Source organism: Eschrichtius robustus, chromosome 4, assembly GCF_028021215.1.
Source record: "Eschrichtius robustus isolate mEscRob2 chromosome 4, mEscRob2.pri, whole genome shotgun sequence".
In the NCBI taxonomy this organism is placed as follows: Eukaryota; Metazoa; Chordata; class Mammalia; order Artiodactyla; family Eschrichtiidae; genus Eschrichtius; species Eschrichtius robustus.
Genome location: NC_090827.1, coordinates 37045583 through 37065388, shown reverse-complemented (window position 1 = coordinate 37065388; position 19806 = coordinate 37045583). Strand labels below are relative to the sequence as shown.

At 36.9% G+C, this 19806-nt stretch overlaps 1 protein-coding gene across 2 annotated transcripts in view; it reads left to right on the top strand.

Annotated features, from left to right (window-relative positions):
* SLC10A7 (solute carrier family 10 member 7) overlaps positions 1-19806 on the top strand; it is a 253126-nt gene that overhangs the window by 61028 nt on the left and 172292 nt on the right. Inside the window, exon 5 of one of the 2 annotated variants that reach the window (XM_068542583.1) lies at positions 14410-14448. The exons of the other annotated variant lie outside the window; for it this stretch is intronic. Coding sequence (XP_068398684.1) covers positions 14410-14448 — 39 coding nt within the window. The remainder of the gene's footprint in view (positions 1-14409; positions 14449-19806) is intronic. 2 annotated transcript variants of the gene reach the window in all.

Here is a 19806-nt window from a genome sequence, read left to right as displayed (position 1 = left end):
AGGCTGGTCATAAGAAAGACCAAACATGTGATTAGGGTATTGAAACTTTTAACCACTTGACCTCGGGGGAATGAGAGGGGGCTGGAGATTGAGTTCAATCACATAGTCAATGATTTAATCAATTATGCCTACATAATGAAACCCAGATTAAAAACTCTGGACACTGAAGCTCAGTGATGCTTCCTGGTTGGTGAACACATTGATGTGCTGAGAGAGTGATGTGCTCTGAGTCCATGGGGGCCCAGCCTGGAAGCTCCCAGACCTCACTCTATATGTACCCCTTATATAAAACTATGTTTTGAAGTATAGCACTTTCATTGAGATCCATGAGTTGTTCTATTGAATTATTGAACGAGAGGGGATCATGGGAACCCCTAAATTTATAGCCAGTTGGTCAGAAGTGCAAGTGGCCTGGGGACTCTGAAAGTTCAGCTGCCATTTGAAGTGAGGGCAGTTTTGTGGAGGACTGAGCCTTTAACTTGTGGGGTCTGCAATAACTCCATGTGGTTAGTGTCAGAATTGTATTGCAGTATATTCAGTTGTGTTAGACCAGTTGGGTTGAAATGGAACAGTAACCATTTACAGAAAAAGTATCCCAATCCCTGTTCTAAAGGTATATTAGTTTTATTGATTTCTTTCCCCCCAGAGAACCAGCTTTTGATTTCATTGATCTCTATAATCTTTCTCATTTTGATTTCATTAGTTTCTGCTCATATCTTTATTTAATTTCCTTCTTATGCTTATTTTGTGTTCAGTTTGCCCTTCTATTCCTAATTTTTATGCCTTTGGAATTATACCATCTCTTTCCATCTTGGTGTTCAGTGACATCATGTTTGCAGCTTGAAATTGGCCATGGTAGGAGCACTTATAGCACAAAAATCAGCAAATATTGCAAACTGATGGTTCTCCCTTCATCCTGAGAGCCAGTTGTTAAACTTACCAGCATACTACTTATAATACCGATAACACAGCTCTTTTTTATAATTAAAAAAAATTTTTTTAATTGAAGTATAGTTGATTTATGTTGTGTTAGTTTTAGGTGTACAGCGAAATTATTCATATATATTTACATATATTTATATATTTTTTCCAGATTTTTTTCCATTATAGGTTATTACAAGGTACTGAATAAAGTGGTCCTTGTTGTTTATCTATTTTATATATAGTAGTGTATATCTGTTAATCCCAAACTCCTAAGTTATCCCTCCCCCCCTTTCCCCTTCGGTAACCATAAATTTGTTTTCTATGTCTGTGAGTCTATTTCTGTTTTGTAAATAAGTTCATTTGTATCATTTTTTTAGATTCCACATGTAAGTGATATCATATATTTGTCTTTGACTTACTTCACTTAGTATGATACTCTCTAGGTCCACCCGTGTTGCAGGAAATGGCACTATTTCATTCTTTTTTATGGCTGAGTAAATAATATATTCTGTTGTTTATATATACCACATCTTCTTTATCCATTCATCTGTCCATGGACATTTAGGTTTCTTCCATGTCTTGGCTATTGTAAATAGTGCTGCAGTGAACATTGGGGTGCATGTATTTTTTCGAATTATGGTTTTCTCTGGATATATGCCCTGGAGTGGGATTGCAGAATCATGTGGTAGCTCTATTTTTAGTTTTTTAAGGAACCTTCATACTGTTCTCCATAGCGGCCGCACCAACTTACATTCCCACCAACAGTGTAGGAGGGTTCCTTTTTCTCCACTCCCTCTCCAGTATTTATTTGTAGACTTTTTGATGATGGCCATTCTGCCTGGAGTGAGGTGATACCTCATTGTAGTTTCGATCTGCATTTCTCTAATAATTCGTGATACTGAGCATCTTTTCATGTGCCTGTTGGCCATCAACAGAGCTCTTTTTTAATCTTCTCAGGGCACCTAACATAAAAAGATGATCTTAAAAGTTAATTCAGAAAAGGAAAAGACTTGTTAGTGAAAAAATGTGATTTAAAATATAGATTTTAAATCTAAAATTCTAAAAGAGATTATGCAGTCTTGATCCTGAAGTCATGAAGAATAGGATAGTAGGTTCCATTTGTTAGTGATTTCAGTGTAGTCCTTTTTGAGGAAAAGTGCCTTGATTAGATGATCTGTAGAAGTCCATTGCAGTTCTGTGAATCTATGGTAAGTTATTTCCCAGAAGATGGTAGGAAAGCTATTTTATTGCTAATGAAAAGCTGATGAGTGAGTTATTGCTGAGGGATTGATCCATTGCCCTTTTAAGAAGCTCTGAGATTCCCAGACCTAATGGATGGAAAAGAGCAGAAATAACAGAGTTAGGTAGCTCAAGCCTAAAATTTGTAAGAACATTAGAACATTAGATGGTTTGACATAAGTTGTCACTTATGTTTTGTGGATGCCCTTCTAAGCAAAGTGTTAGGCGAATTCTTGGCCAATTTCTCTGTTGGTGTGCTGAGAGCTTAGTTCATGTGTTTGGCATTAAATAGAGCTTCCATTAATTGATCAGAAAAGTGTTTGTATATCACTAGGAGGTATTGAAAAAGCCCACTTAAAAGGAAATTTTAGTAGTTAATTTCTGTGCTGCCGTAGCTGTGATCCCATTGATCTTCTTGTGTTATAGCCATTATGATGTCTCTCTTCTAGCCCGATACTGTGAGCAGATACTCTATTGTATTTGTTTTTGTATTCTCAGTGCTTAGCGTTGTAAACTGCTTAATAAATTTTTGTTGAATGAATGAATAATTAAAGGAACATTTATTTTATTCCATTTTGGCAGGACATAGGGAACCCAAAAGATTAAGCACAATTAAATTTCAGGAATATTGAGAAAATTGGCATTAAAAAAAAAGATGTAATGTCAAATTGTGTGTAATATTTCAAGTACATTTTGTTCAGCTTCATCCTAGATATTTACAAGTGTTTAATAAGCTATTAATAAGTAAGTAACATATATTTTCAATTTAATAGTTGATATTCTGAGTTACAATCACACTTTGTTCCTCTGAGTATTCAGCATTAATATAACAAGTAGGACTGTTTAGGTAGTTTCTTCTTGGTATTATCTTCAGTATCATTCAGCTTTTAGTTAGATATCGATTGAGTGCAACATTATTCAAGGTTTGCCTAAAGATTAAAGAGAGAACCTCTAAAATGCTAGTTATATTTAACATATAACATTTATTATATGCTTTTTTTCTAATAAATACATAATCAGTACAAAAAACCTTGAAAATCTGGGAAAAGCATGAAGGAAAAAAATATCCATAATCCTATTACCCCAACATAACCACTATGAGTGTTTTGGTGTATGCCCTTTTTATACTATAAATCTACAAATATCATATTAAAAATAATATATAAAGTAGGCCGTGTGGGTGTTATAGAGAGGGTAGAGGGAACGTCTGGAGATGAGTTCTATTCTGGCTTTGCCACTAGCCGGTATGACCTTGGGAAAGATCCTTTATCTCTAGAGTTCTGTTTCTTCATTTATAAAGGGATTGTCCCAGTATATAAGGGCCTTTTCTCACTTGAAAATTCTGATTTCATTGAAACTGAACACCTTTGAAGACAGATTTCGGAGGATGAAATCGAAAGTGTTTAAGTCTATATTCATCTTAATTATGAGGCAGATTTAAAAATCTTAAACTGGTATAAATATTTCTTGCTAATATCATTAGGTTTTTGTTATTATGAAGCAGTTATACTTAAAGTAGCAAATTTCTCTTGGAACAAGAATCACAATCTGAATTCCAGATGAAGGTATTTGAGCTGATAAATATGTTTGTAGGAAAGTCTTAAAATAATTCTCATCAGCCTTTAGGTATGTGACCAGAAATCAGATATACAGTATCACCACTATTTTCAGTACATGGTATTTTATCAAAAAAGCATACCAAGGAGAAAAATCAAAGCAACTGCTTTACTTGATTATTTTTGCACCTCAAGAAAATTGATTTTGTCTCCCCTTCCCTCCTCCATGCATATTATAAAAATGTAGATTGGTATGCAAGAACTATTGCATATGATGCATCAAAGCTTTAAAAGTGTTCCAAGGTGTCTGGTTTATCTTACAAGGGTCCGTTTTCACATTAAACAATTTTTGTTGAACAGTTAAGATGTCCTTTTACTTTTACCATTTCTTAGTAGGATTTTTGGTATGCATTTTAACTGTTATTTAAGAGTCCCCATATGCTTAGAAAGGAATCAGAATGTATGTGCCTTTTTTTTTTTTTTCAAAGCCTCAGCACAATGTAGGTTATTCCATCAATACCATCAAATGACTGGGAGCTGGAGTTGGAACAATATGTAAAAATACAGCTTGCGAAAGATTTCCTTTATTAGCTGTCATCATCCGCAGAATATATGTTCAAATAAACGTTGTGTAATAACTAAATTTGAGATTAATAGGCCCCTTAAGAAACAGCGAAGTCATTCAGAATTGTCAGTGAAAAATAGGCTGTAAGACTGTAACATGCACATATTGTCCTGCTTACATGCTCTCTCTGGTGTCATTCCCATTTATCACTGTCGGCGGGCTCGGTTCTCATTAAAACACTCTTGCACAAAAGCAACTTAATTTTCTTAAGAGGAGAGGACACCTGATTCAATTTGGCACCCAGAAGCGGTAACGTGAATATATTTTTTCCTTGCCTGAATTGAGATGAATAGTTACAAACAAGAATAGCCATCCCCCCACATTCACCTCAAGATTAGGGATGTTAAATATTTTTTTCCATTGATATCAAGAAATGGACCCATAGAAATAGGCAAGAAATGTTGCTTACTCTCAGAAAAGCAGCTGGATGGCATTTTCTCATAACTTGCATATAGATGAACGTCTCTTCATTCCTGTAGTGTTTTCAAAACAAAGAATGAAAGCGGTCATTAAGATGGTGAATTTTAATGGTGTATTAAATAATCTTTCTTTAAATTGGAGAATGCCTTGTAGCAGTTCTGTAGTCTTCATTTAGATGTATTTGTTGAGAAGAAATATTCAGTAATGACTTTAAAACAATATTCTACTTTTTAGCCATTGCTGCTTAAAAAATACAACACAAATAATGGAATCAAATGAATAATGCTCCTTTAATATTGAGCATGGTAAATAAACTCACATTTAAATTGATGTCTTATATATACTTTTGTGTCGTATGGTTCAATAATACTTAAAGGTAATATAGAAGTGTATAACTCAAATTTTACTTGCTATGAGATTTATACAGTGAAAATAGTGGTAATTAAGTAGTACTAAAATGTCCTAGCAACTAAGGTGCTTGTCAGCCAATTATAATTTTTAAAAACAGTCAGAAAAAGCTTTTCTTAAGTCTTTTTTTTTTTTTTTTGGCCTTTCTATAGCATCTTGCAAAATACCTTACAAGTAAAAAGAAAATGTTTTGTATTTCCTTATTTAATTGGAGACCAAGGATAGGAATTCAGTCTTTGATGTCTTTATGCTTTTTCTAACTACACCGAAGCTTAGAAAGGGAATAAATATTTAGGCTAGTTCTCCTTCTTGTGACTCAGAGGCAGCGGGTGGTATAAATTCACATAGTTGAGGAACTTTTCCAGGTTAGGATAATGCAGCTTTGATCTCCAACAACCGTCACCAATAGTCAATTTTTTTTCTGTTGGTTTTTCATGATGTGTTATGCCATATGCAATGGGAACAAGAGATTATGCTAAATAAAACTTAATAGCCTAGTCAAGTTTATGTCTTGGAAACGCTTTTGATTTATCTAACCTGCCTCATTAGTACTTTATTACTTACTCCTTTGTTTAGGAACATGATTGTATCAGTTAGGCTTCAAGTAATAGGAAATCAGACTAAAAGTAGCTTAAACAAGCTGGGACTTATTTTTCTCATATACCAAGATGCCTGGAGGTGCGGCTGGCTGGCATTTGTTCTGTGGCTTAATGATAGTAGAGTGGTTATCTCTGCGTTGCTCTTGGCCTTTCTCTGCTGGATGCAAGGTAGCTTTCACTGCTCTAGGCAGGAAGAACGGAAGAAGGGCAGTGCCAGAAACTAACTTCCCTAACCCCCAACCATCAAGCGGAAACCAATTTATATCTCACTGGCCAGGAGCTTGTTGCGTGGCCACCCTAGCTTTTCCTATTTCACGTGTACTTTTTGCGTCTTATTTAAATTTTTTTTTCCTTTTCAGGAGGCATACAGTGAGTCTCATATTTTCTTCTAAGGGTTTTAAAGTTGTGCCTTCCAATTCTAGGTCTCTAATTTATGTCGTATTTTCTTTTCTAGCATATTGTGAAAAACTCAGTTTCTCCTCCTTTCCCAACTGTGTTACGGTGGAGCTGCTGTCATATACAGCTTTCTCACATTGTCTGTACTTTTTTTTATTGTAAACTCCTGTTCACTGGGGGTAGTTTAATTGGGAATCTGCTTTGTTCCAGATTATTGAAGTGACTCCAAAGAGAAGTTCTGCGTTTGCTTCTTTCCTGGCCTCAGGGGTTCCACCGGTCTTTGATCCGTTTTGTCTTTTCTTTTCTCCGAATTACTCGTTAAGTTTGGGATTCTTGAGTCACCTGGGTGGTGTAAATTCCATTCCGTGCCCTTGATGCCAGGCCCTGTGTTACCTTCGTGACTGTCTGAGGAGCGTTTTCTAGTTGCCCTCGCCTGGTGGGCAGACCCTTCAGCATCCTGCTCTGCTGGCCGCAGGTGCCTCAGCTCCGGTCCTCACCCTTTGCAGCCAAAGGCAGCGCTTCCTCCTGCTTCTTGCGCATGCGTCAGTATCGCCTGGGAGAGTGCAGCCTCAAACCCCCTGTTTGACCACTCTGTCTTTGACTAACTTCCATATGTCTCCTACCAGGGTTTTTGGTTTGTTTTGGCTCAACTGTACATTTAAAATATTATGTTCTTATTATCTACTGAGTGGTGTGAATTTGAGGATTTATATACATGAAATGCCGTCTTACATACTCCTTTTCCCCACCCTTACCCTCTCTTTGGGCAACATCTCTGAGAGATCTCAAGGTTTTTCTGGTCAATTTGTTACAAAAACAGTCATATATTTAGTAATTAAGTTTAACTTTCTGGTATTATATGATTCGGGGCAGTCTAGCTTAAACACGTTCTCTTCTTTGCCAACCTAGGCCTAATCTGTGTTTTTTGTTTTCTGTTTTCTGTTTTCGTTTTTTTTGGTTGGGGGGAGAGAAGGAAGGATTTATTACTTGCAGCAAGTAAGGAGAACACCGGGGCTCTTTTCCCAAAGCAGTGTCTCCCTGAACTGCAAAATTGGGGAAGTTTTAAACTACGGGTACGTGCGTATTCATAAGGGGGCTTGAGCAGAGAAGAATTCAGCCTAGAATTGGGGCAAAGGTCGACAGAGTCCAAGCTTTAGTTTGTTGAAGTCAGGAGGGTCAACATCATCATTCCATCCTCCACCTGGGTGGGAGCCTTAGTTCCTGGTGTCAGGACTTTACTGAAGCTCAGGTTCTTGGTCTCGTTGCAGAAGGAATTCAGTGAGAGACAAAGTGATAGGTAGGAAGTGGATTTATTTGGAGAGGTCACATACCATGGACAGAATGAGGTCCTTCTCTAAAGGTGAGAGTGGCCCTGGGAGACACACGCCCCACAGAGTGAGGACCAGCTCAGAAGGCGAGAGGCCCTGATCTGTGTTTGTAAAGCACAGAAAATTGTACTTTTTTCTTGATGAATACATACACATGTACAAATATAATCTTTTTTTTAAATAAACAGATAGGTAGAACCAGTGGGGAAGAAGGTATGGTCTGTTTCACTATTTTTTTACTTTCTCACCCTCCCTACTCTGTAGAGTCAGGGGTGAGAGTAGGACCACTGGATTAGAGGGAGAGGGACAGAGTCTGATCTTACTGGTGCTGTTCTAATCTGACCCCTTAGTGCCCTCTGTCATAGCAGGTGTCCACCTTCTATTTCTTTTTCCAGGACAGGTTGGGGAGGGAGTTCTTCAAAGTACACCTGCAGCTTCCAACCCTCAACACAGCCCTTCAGCCTCTCATTGCTAGAGTCTCTTCGCCCTGGAAGGCTGCTATGTAGGGTCTCTCACAATGAATCAAGTTTCATGGCAGTCCTCTGAGGCACCTACCTGGCCCCTGGGATTGACGGAACCTTGCCCCATCACTGAACTGAAGTATACTTTGCCCAACTGCTTACCTCTGGCCTTGCCCTACCCTAGGCAGCCTCCCCAGCTTTGCTGTTTCTAGTCGGGAAGCAAGTACCTGTCTCTGGTTCATTACACACCCTCCCTGTCCCCCCAGCGCAGTTCGAGGGAAGAGACCGTGATGGTTCCACGAGCGCTCACAGAGTGCACTCCACTCCTGTGGCAGCCTGGCGAGCACTTTCTCCCTCAGTAAACATCCATCCCCAGTTTGGGAGGCATGGCAGGCACGTCAGCTTTCTCCCCTAGAGGAAGAAGAAAAAGTCAAAAAACCCACTACTCCTAGAAATTTCCTTTTATCAATCTCCTCCAGAACGTCTAGGCTTTTCTTATATAGGCTGCATATGAAATGGTCCCTAGCTTAGTTTTCATGTCTTTTTATAAGCTCTGCCTTGATATGTCTGGAATATTACTTTAGACTAGTGGGATACTTGCCACACATTCTCCTTAGCTTGGAGCATTATTAGAAATTCCGAGACAACCATAAATGTTCCATTTTAGCATTTTAGTAAGCATTGCTATATACGTTGGCTGGGGAAACAGGTTATGCAACGGCGAACACCAGACACCACGCAGGAAGTTTCATAAATTAATTTGTAACAGATCATTCACACTCAGTGTAAACAATGGATCTCATTTGTTTTTTTTTTTTAGTGGACTGATGAGGGAAAGAAAAAGAGGGGTGTTGGGCCAGCATTATGAAAACTGTAGATATAGTGTTATGAGGAGAAGACTTGGGTAGGGGCCAACAGTGTCATATATTTGGAGTGCAGTCATTTTATAAGGGGACCACATGTTTATGTAACTCCAAAGCATGGAACATGGTCAGTGCACAGCAGTTACAGAAGGTGAAAGTTTTGGGCTTACTGTCAGGTAGGACTTCATAACATTCAAGGGGATTCAGCAATGGAAGCACTTGATTTCCTGAGTTAGAGAACACTCTGTCGCCATGCTTTTCAGTGGTTTTTTTTTTTTTTTTTTAATTTACCTTTTTATTTCAAATAATTCCAAGTAAGTTATGAAGAAATTAATTTGTTATTGAACTTGCTCAATTTTCCAAAATAATTTAATAAAGCCATGCTGTAATATATAATGAAACATTAGTAAAATACCATACATCAAGTAAAACTGGGCTGATACTAAAAGCAATATATTATCTAAAAATGTACAATATAAAGGAAGCCAATCTACTCAGTATTAAAAAACCACCTCAATATGAACTTTTTTAGTTAGCATTGATCAAATTATCCATCGAACATGATTACACCAAGGTATGTACTTTGCACATGGGATTCCTGAGTTAATAATGAAAACATAACTGTGCAGGACATTCAGTTAACATAAAAACTATTGATTCATTCATTTATTCATTCATTCTTTGGTTCAGTAATATTCGTTGAGGGTTTACTACAAGTCAGGTGCTGTTCTAGGCAGTGAAGATACAATCTTGTACAAATTAGACAAAATTCTTCTTGTGATGGAACATTCTAGAGGGGGAATGGGTAATTAAGTTGTTTCTGGCAAAAGAGGTAATAAATAAAATGCACTATTTAAAAATCAGAATGGATAAACAACAAGGTCCTACTGTATAGCGCAGGGAACTATATTTAATATCCTCTGATAAACTATAATGAAAAAGAATATGAAAAAGAATATATATATGTATAACTGAATCACTTTGCTCTACAGCAGAAATTAACACAACATTGTAAATCCACTATACTTCAAAAAAATTAAAAAAAAATCTTTAAAAAAGTAAATAAAAATCAATGGACTCTCTCAGGTATGGCTTCTAGAAGACAGAGGAGAGGAAACTCATATCCTAAGACAGTCTGGTCATATAAACTGAGGGGTCCTCCCTTCAGAACAAATTGTCTTTGGTGGTTCACGTTTGATCTCAGTACATGAAGTTTGTGCACAGCCATGTTTGTTTTAATATAAAAATGAAAGTGCATTTTTGGTTTATTTTCAAAACCAAATATTCACATGCTACAGATACTTGTGGAAGGTGTCCTCTGTTCATCCTGTGGCTTCTCGTGCCCCCAGCACACTGATGCATGTTCCAGAGGGTTCTCAACCTCTAGCTCGTCATGCAGCCAGCAAGAGATATCACTAACGTGCAAAGTAGGGATTGAAATCTTAATTTTATTTAAAAATAAAATATGTATTCCATTTTTAACACAAAGGGATTTAAAATGCGGACAGTAAATGGTGCAACACCTTCCTGCCCAGATATAGAAATGCAACACGTTTAAAAGAAGAAGACAAACAGGACAGACAGAAGAAAATGAAAAATAAAAATGACCCCCACCCAATTCCTTTCAAACAAATTTAATCAGAGTTAAGAGGTTTTTTCTGTGATCCCTTTCAGAAAAAGTGTTTCTTTATACTTGTCTGTGTATATGTGTGTGTGTGTGTACACATTTACACAATAGGAATGTGATATTATGATTATAATAAGAAATATATATTTGGTCTTTGTCTCAATTCCTGGCACAGAGCTCCTAAAATGATTAGATTTCCTAAGTGAAGAGAGCTGGAAAAGGTGTCTTTTGCTATGCTAAATAGATGACTTTTGGAAAGCCCCTAGCTAACCTGAGTATGGGGCTGGTTGCCAGGGGAACCAACCGGAGATTAGAAGTTTGGACCTCTGGGGAGGGGAGAGGGGCTAGAGACTGAGTTCAGTCACCAATGGCCAATGTTGAAATCAATCATGCTATGTAATGGAGCCTCTATAGAAACCCAAAGGATGGGTTTGGAGAGCTTCTGGGTTGGTGAGCACTGGAGGTGATGAGAGAGGCAGGCGATCAGAGGGCATAGCAACTCCACAGCCTTGCCCCGTACCTTGCCCTCTGCATCTCTTCCATCTGGCTGTTCCTGAGTTATAGCCTTTTATGATAAAGCAGTAATCTAGTGAGTAAGCTGAGTTCTGTGAGCTGCTCTAGCAAATTAATCAAACTGGAGGGGACTGGGTTGTGGAACCTCCGATTTATAGTCAGTTGGTCAGAAGCACAGGTGACAGCCTTGACTTTTGATTGACATCTGAAGTGGGGACAACCTTGTGGTTCTGAACCCTTAACCTGAGGAATCTGATGCTATTTGAGGGTAGATAATGTCAGAAAATGAGTTGAATTGTAGAAAACCCAGCTGGTGGTGGGTGAATTTCATGGTGGTGTGGAGAAACACATGCTGAAGGAATTACACACACTGTTTTGAAACCTGCTTTTTTTACTTAAAATATCTTAGCCTGCTTTAATATCAGTATATGCAGATCATCTTTTTAATGGCTACAGAGTTATTCCTTGGTAATTCTAGATTTTATTTAACTAACTCTATTGCTATATAGCGGTGGCAAATTTTAAAACATTTTTTTATATTACATTAAGCATATGTATATAACTATATAAGAATAGGGAGGTTAAGAGAAGTAAAATACGATGCTGTGAGAGAGATACGTATACTGGGTGAGAAACCAAAGTCTAAATGTCATTTTCGCTGCTTGGCTGTGGTGCCAGGTGGCAGATCCAGTCTTCTTTGTCTGCCGATCCTTGGATTCTGCCAAACACATAGAATAATGTAGTTGGAGAAGTAGACTTTGGACGTTTCTGGGAAGCCTACTTATTTTAGAAATCCAATTAGCAAACACGGAGGTGTTCAGGATGAGCTTCATCAGATTCCTTCCTTAGAAGACTTGAGTCTCTCGTGGGGCAGGGAGGCGTGTAGATAGGTCATTCAATAGTGTGACAAGTGCCAGGGCAGAAGTATGCCCAGGATGTTGTGACAGCAGGTATGGGGACACTCAGGCCACCCAGAAGTATGGATGTGTGAGTGTTGAGGAAGTGACTGAAAGCTTCTTGGAAGGACGAGGCTTAAGCTGGGTCACTAAGATAAACGGGAGTTCCCTGGCAGGCAGAAGGGCATTCCAGGCCAAGGCGCAAAGAAGTAAGAAACAGCATGATGAGTGTGGGGAATCACAAGTAGTTTAGTGCTGTCAGAATATACATTTTGCGGCAATAAATGAGATGGACAGAGACCTGTTCATGGACGGCCTTGTAGTTCATGCTGAGGAGCTGGGAATTCCCCCTTAAGTCAAAAGATACGCCTGTCTTTATATATCAATTCAAAGCTCTCTAAATATTTGTCATCACTTTTTGGAACTCTGGAAAACGTAATGGCTTCCTATGCTGCAACGGCAAAATTGAGCCAACTGTTAAGCTTAATTATCTGTTGCTGTTGAGCCCAGGATCCTTGGTTCGGTGTCCGATTTCACGTGGTTCTTCAGAGAACCCAGAACCTTAATCAGCCAAGTCACCAATGGTTGCCAGAGCCCACTGCATGGTGAGTGATTTCAAATCCATCACCACTGTCAGGAAAATAGCTAAGAAGTTGGCCTGCAGCATCTTTGGATACCTAAGATATCTCATCACTGTCATCTCCATCATTTTATAAAATGCAGGAACATAGCCAATCCACATAAAATATATTGCTTGGGTTTGGGTTAAAAGAGAACAGGATGGGGTGGGAGTATAGCGATTTGATCTAATCAGTAGTAGTTAATACTTATTTTACTTTGACGTCTGAGTCTTTTTGTTTCTAATGTTCTGTGTTTGTTTGTTTGTTTTCTTAAATGCTAGGCAAAACTATTAGTGATCTAGTATAAGGCTGGTGAAAGGCACTGGAAAGAAACAAATTTGGAAGAGAGGAGCTCAAACAGGAATACCTAATTTCTTTACTAAAAAGAGAGAAATTCGTTCTAAGCACAGAATAGGGTCTAGAAATAAACATTGTTTGTGGGGAAGGTACATTTTTATCAAAAGGAAGGCAGTGTTCCCTACTGATCTCCCCACAACTTATTTATTTATTTATTTATACAGTTTTACTTATTTTTCTCTGCACATAAAACTTTTTCCTGAATCATCCATAATCGGATTCTAGGAAGATGTGTTAAATATGTTGCTACAGTTTACATTTTTCATCTGTGATGTTTTATTTAGCCGAATCTTTTTTTTTTCTTCACTGCTCCCTGTACAACATGAAATACCATATGCCATTGTCCCTGTCAGGAAGCAAAGGTTTCCCTGGTCTGTGCCTGTGCCTATGTTTATGCCACAGCGGAGCTGTGGTCCAGTGCCATCTTTTATTGATAAGGCCAGCAAAGGAGAAATCTAATGAAATTATCAAAGCTTTGAATTAATTATGAACTTGAATAGGAGAGCTAAGCTCTCTGGAGCCAAGGATCTCATTACCCATGCATTCTCATTGCATTCTCTTCTGGGGCAGAAGGCATTTTCAGCTACAGCTCTTAGCCTGGCTTTGGACTTTATTCAAACTTGCTAAACTGACATCCTCTTCTTACTACAATGTGGCTGCTAATGTCCATGATGATTAATTTAATTCTGCTCTGGATCCACAGGAGATGTCAGTAGGTTTTCTCTGCCCCTCCTTCCACTTTTTATTATTTTTCTTTCTCTCTTTTTTTTCATCAAATTGGATATTATACGAGTTTTTATCTTTTGGAGGTCATGTGAGAAGCTTTCAGAATTCAGGTGTAGCTTCATGGACTATAGTGATTGAATTAAAGTTAAGAACTGTATTATATCTACTATGTATTCCCGGGATATTTAGGTAAGCTCAAAGTCAAGTATTTCGTCTTTGAATTTTGAACACCAAACAGAAGTTTCTCTTGCCTGTTTCTACTTTAGAATTAATCGTGTAGCAATAACTTCCATGGTCTTAACAGCATTGTTCATATTTCTAACGTGTGTTGTATGGGAACTACAGATCTCACTTTGTGGGCGTAGCTCATAGGTCTTATGCTCCCTGATGGAGAGTAGTTAATGTTTGCTTTATAATTCTGGTATTCCTTTTCCAAGTAATATGAATTTTCTTCCTTTCTTTTCTTTTTGTTTTTTTTTTCTTTTTTTCTTTTTTGGTGAATAAATCAACCTCTGATTGTTTTAAGTCTAGTAGCAAAATCAATAACAACAATGTTTCAATTTGCTATTGGGGATGATTCTTCAGTACTGTCATATAGGTTCAAAGCATCTTATGGCAAGCCTTTTCTGCTTGCTTTTGAGACCCATTATTTATGAATTCCTAAGCTGTAACTCATCTATCTTAGTAAACTACAGGCTACTGGCAATTTTTGTAAGCAGTGACTAACTTTGCTTTACGGAGTCAGTGTTTTAAGGTTTTGAATAGTGGGGGATGGGAGAATGATAGTCTTTGCTTTTCCTTTTCCTATTTACTTTCAGTGAGTTTTTTCCCCCCATTTATTTTCTCTATAGGCAGCTGCAATATTTAATTCAGCCTTCGGAAGTTTTTTGGTAAGTAAACATGGTTTAATTTGTCTTTTATAACTTTTGTTGTGATGTTTGTATGAAATATTTAGTGAAAATTAGACTTTTTTTTTACTATTTGGTTAAATATAAAAGTTCTTGAATCCTGTCATATGCCATTATCCATACCCTAAAGAAAATTAATAAATAAAGGAAATGTTCTCTCATAATATAATTTGGAGGCTTGGGTTTAATATTCCATTTAATGGATTCAAGGAATCAATTAAAACACTATGTGTCTCCTTATAGAGGTATGTCAATATATTGATCATTTAATGAGGTCTTTTAGATTATTATTATTTTGTGTCATGGGACTGAGGATTTTGAAAAGGAAACATGACCCAGCTGGTCAGAAAGGGAATGCTAATTTACTTGTTGACATGTCATTTATTTTGTACATTTCACTGTTAAAGAAGCTACTGTCTTAGATACTTCTGAGAAATCTATGTGAAAAAAAATTTGAAATGAGGAAATAACTAATGAGTAATTTGCAAGAAAATACAATATTTTTTGATATGTGAACTATCAATTGTATATAATAGGATTAAAAATAGTTCATCTTTCATAAGTAGAACCAATATAATTATAAGGACAATACTATTTTAGCATTTTTTAATCATTATCTTTTAAACAGATGATATAAACAAAGACTTGGTTTGTGTTATGAAAGAATGAGTTTTCTGTCAACTGAATATTTTATTTATACCCTCCCTAAAACTTCGCTAAATTGATGAAAACAAATTAGAATATTGTATTTTTAGATATATAACTCATTAACAGATATGTGGTTACAGTGATTTACAAAAAATTGAGAATGAAATCAGCAAGGTATATAAGCTGGTTCATGAGTCTAGGCAAAATATCAATTACTTCTGTTTAAAATGCTCTTTATGTCACTTATTATTGTATGTATTTAAATGTAGTTGAAGCTTTAAAACATATTGTTACATAGTGTTAATTCTGTACAGTCCTATATAGCTTTTAATGTCCCAATGTTACAGAGTTTTAATGATGTAGCTTCTGCAAAATACATGCTTAGATTCTATCTTATTTTTAAAGAAGTAGTAATATTATTCCCAATGTTGTATTATTATTATTGGGTTTTAGAAGAGAGGTAATAGAGTCCATTTAATGCAAATGATCTCTTGAGCTACTTATTTTAGACTCAGTGATATTTTCTTGTCATTATTTCACATATCCAAGTACTATTTTCTATATGTTGTCACAATTGACAAAATAATATCTGTAGATATGTTCTTGCTGGAAGCCGGTTTTTTTACAAGGTTTGGATTTGTATACATCCACTATCTAAACATGGTTTCCTAAGCTGGATCTCCTACTCTTTAAAATGTCTGGTGTAATTGAGAAAATAACTTTGAGGCAATTGTCTGAGTAACTAAAGCAAAATACAGTCCTTTAGTTGGAGGACAAGCTCACTAAGTACAGTTTGAGCTTTGCACTGACTGACTGTATGAACAATAAATGTATCATGTTATTTGTTCTACCAGGCACAATTCTTTGGTAAGATCCAGTGAAGTAAAACTTGTTCTAGGGATTCTTTCGGATTTTTGTTATGCTCTTTCACTTTTAAAACGTTATGCATTCTCACTCCTTAGTCTTTTTCCTCTCTTCACCTTTTTTTCTTACATTAATGAGTCAATCGAAAGTATTTATTGATTTCCTGCACACAGAGGTGGTTTTCTAATAGCTGTAGAGGTGCAAAAAAATACAACATGGTCCCACTCTGCTGTAACACATAGAAAAAGAAATACAATGTAAAAGCTAACAAATCAAACAAAAGATGTTATTAGGTGATGTATGATTGTCAGATATGAACTCTGGGTTGAAAGGTCAGACAGAAACAATTTCGCTGTTGGGCCTAGAAGCAGTCGAGAAGAGAGGAGAGGAAAAAGGCATGAACAGTGGCAGCGAGACAGAAGTGTCTTCCATTTTTTCCCCTTCCCCTTCCTTTCCCTTCTTTTTCTTTCCAAAAGCTGAAAATTACCAGAAGGGGTTGAGAATAAAAATTATGATTGGAGATGTTTTGCTCCAGTGTTATAAGGGAAATAATTCTATTTCTTTTTCTTCCCTCTCCACCATAGTTACAACAAACCTTGGATTATGAACTATGCACAAGTCTGACCTAAATCAGTTAGAATTAGGCTCAGCTTATTTACCAGAAAAAAAGAAAATAATAGTGGCTTGGACAAAGGTAAATGTTTATTTCTCTATTATGTAAAATCTGGAAGGAGGCTGTCATGGGAGCTTCCTGGTCTCATTGTGTACAGAGACACCCATCTTTCTCCTGCACCATCCACAGCACACAGCTGCCTTCATCAATGTTACCTTATGGTCCAAGATAGCTGCTGGAGCTCCAGCCAAAAAGAAACCTGGATAGCAAGGTCTTTACCTTGGGAAAGCACAAAAGAGCTCCCCTAAAAGCTAAGTCTGCTTTCTTTCTTTTTTTTTTTTTAATTTTTAAATTTATTATTTATTTATTATTTTTATTTTTGGCTGTTTTGGGTCTTCGTTTCTGTGTGAGGGCTTTCTCCAGTTGCGGCGAGTGGGGGCCACTCTTCATCGCGGTGCGCGGGCCTCTCACTATCGTGGCCTCTCTTGTTGTGGAGCAGAGGCTCCAGACGCTCAGGCTCAGTAGTTGTGGCTCACGGGCCCAGTTGCTCCGCGGCATGTGGGATCTTCCCAGACCAGGGCTCAAACCCGTGTCCCCTGCATTGGCAGGCAGATTCTCAACCACTGCGCCACCAGGGAAGCCCCTAAGTCTGCTTTCTTTAAACAGCATTCCTGGAACCCCAACACCATAGTTGCAGTAATATCTTATTGCAGAACTTAGTCATATGATCCTATCCAGCTACTGGAGAGGCTGGGACATGTGGCAATTTGGTAAGAGCTACAAACTGAATTTCTGTAACTAAGGAAGAAGAGAATGTATAAGAGGCAGCTAGTGCTTTGTGCAAAAGAGCAGTGTATAGCATTTGTCAAGAGTTTGAAGAAAGAGATTAAACTTAGTTGAATGATATGAGAAGGCTTCAGGGAGAAGTTGGTGCTTGAGTTGGGCTTGGGAAAAAGGACTTATTTTAGAGGAGGAAAATTCCAAACTATAACCTTCATGTTTTACTTTGTTATTCCTGAAGGGTGGTACTTGTTAAGAGTTTTTTTTGGAATTTTCTTTATAAATGAAAAATATTCACCTATCCTTAAAATTTAGGATTATTGGTAGTAGGATGGTGTCTAGAGTCAGACTGGGTTTAAATCCTTACTTGACTGAATGCTATTCTAACCACAAAACCTTCCATATATATAAAATGGGGTAATGATAGTACCTAAACTATACAGTTGAGGTAAGGATTAAATGGGATAATCTATAAAAAATGCTTGAATGATGTAGTAGAAATAACTGGTCTAGGTTTTGTGCAAGTTCTACCATGAATTTTTTGTGCATGACCATGGACATTCATAAAATGAAGAAATTGGTTATCTGTGACTAAGCCCTGTAATTCTAAGATACACTGATTCAATGATTATTCTCTGGTTATGAGTGACCATTTCTTTTGTATTTACAGCATAGAGTGTGAAAAGGCTATCTATTTTGGATTACATTAAAACTTTGAATGAAAGCCTTTTACGAGAAAAAAATTTTTTTTTTTTTAACTTTGGGTTTATTTATTTATTTATTTTTATGGCTGTGTTGGGTCTTCGTTTCTGTGTGAGGGCTTTCTCTAGTTGCGGCAAGTGGGGGCCATTCTTCATCGCGGTGCGCGGGCCTCTCATTATCGTGGCCTCTCTTGTTGCGGAGCACAGGCTCCAGACGCGCAGGCTCAGTAATTGTGGCTCACGGGCCCAGTTGCTCCGCGGCATGTGGGATCTTCCCAGACCAGGGCTCGAACCTGTATCCTCTGCATTGGCAGGCAGATTCTCAACCACTGCGCCACCAGGGAAGCCCAAGAATTTTTGAAGAAAGAACTATTTGGGCATTCTTGTTGATTTTCAGACATCTGGGTATACCAAATAAACTACTGTACATATTTATAGCTAGTTTAATAATGTCCCAGGTCTAATTAAAACAGTGTTTTTAAGAACTAATTGTCACAGAAAACTTTTTTTTAATGTAGCTAGGCTGATAATAACTAATGATAGATGAATTCAATTTACATAAATTTCAGGCCAAGAAAATATTTTAAAATTATGCCACAGAGGATTGCTTTAAGTTAAGAAGTTAATGTTATTATCTCCTCCTCTCATTTAAATTGTTTGGTTTATAATAATTGTGGAGCATAATAAGTGTTTTGAGATTTCCCTCTTGATGAGATTTTAATAAAATTTGATAGTCAACCACCCTGAATAACGAAAATGTTATGAAAATTTATATGTATATCTATTTTTTCTATGTAAAACCACGTATTTCAAGTTCAACCATTTCATATGTTGCTTCCTCATCAAAAGAAAGATTTTTAAAAAATACATTTAGATATTGGCAACTTTTTGAAAAATTCCAATTGAAAAATCATTTCTTTAACTTAAAAAGATTCAACTATGTTGAAAAAAAATTGATCACATTATTTGTTAGACCCTGAGCATTTTTGGTTTGGAGGCTAAATTCAGTGTTTCCATGTCCTCAAGAATTATAAGTTAAAGTTTAAAAGGAAGAAGTAGAATTTTTTCTTTTTAGATTCCTTAGCCTATTTTATTATTTTTGGTAGCTCCTAATCTTAAAGGGAAACCTTAGTGAGTAACAAAGTCGATATGTCAAATTGAGTTTCAAATAACTATGTTATACAACATTATAGCAATTCATGGCAACATAAATGTAAGGAGTTCTGAAACAGCAGCAAAGAATTCTAAGCAAAGTTAAATCATTTTTGTGAATTGATAACACCTAGTCTAAAAAAGATCTTTACGAGTCACTGTTTACTTTCTAAATCTCGTCATTTAAAGTATCAAGAAATGGGTTTCTTCTACATAATTCTCCCTTAAAATAGTCATTGCCAGAACCAGCAGAAGCTATTCTAAGATGAATAATTTTATTTTTTTTTAATGCCAGACCAAGGGTTAAAAGAAACTCCTTACCTAGAGCTGAAGAAGTAGCCAGCACGTATTTTTCTTGCCTTACCTAACTGTTCTGTCTTCCTTCTTTGCTTTGGCCGATGCTCTATTACTACCCATCTTTCTAGAAAGATTTAATAGTTAACTGATGCTGAAAGAAAAGAAGTCTCAAACACAAATGCCATGTTGTAATAACTTGGGATATATGTTTATCACTTTCTTTATTCTTCCTTTCTTGTAAATACGAAAATGTGCTCAGCCATACTCAGAACAGTTAGAGAGGAA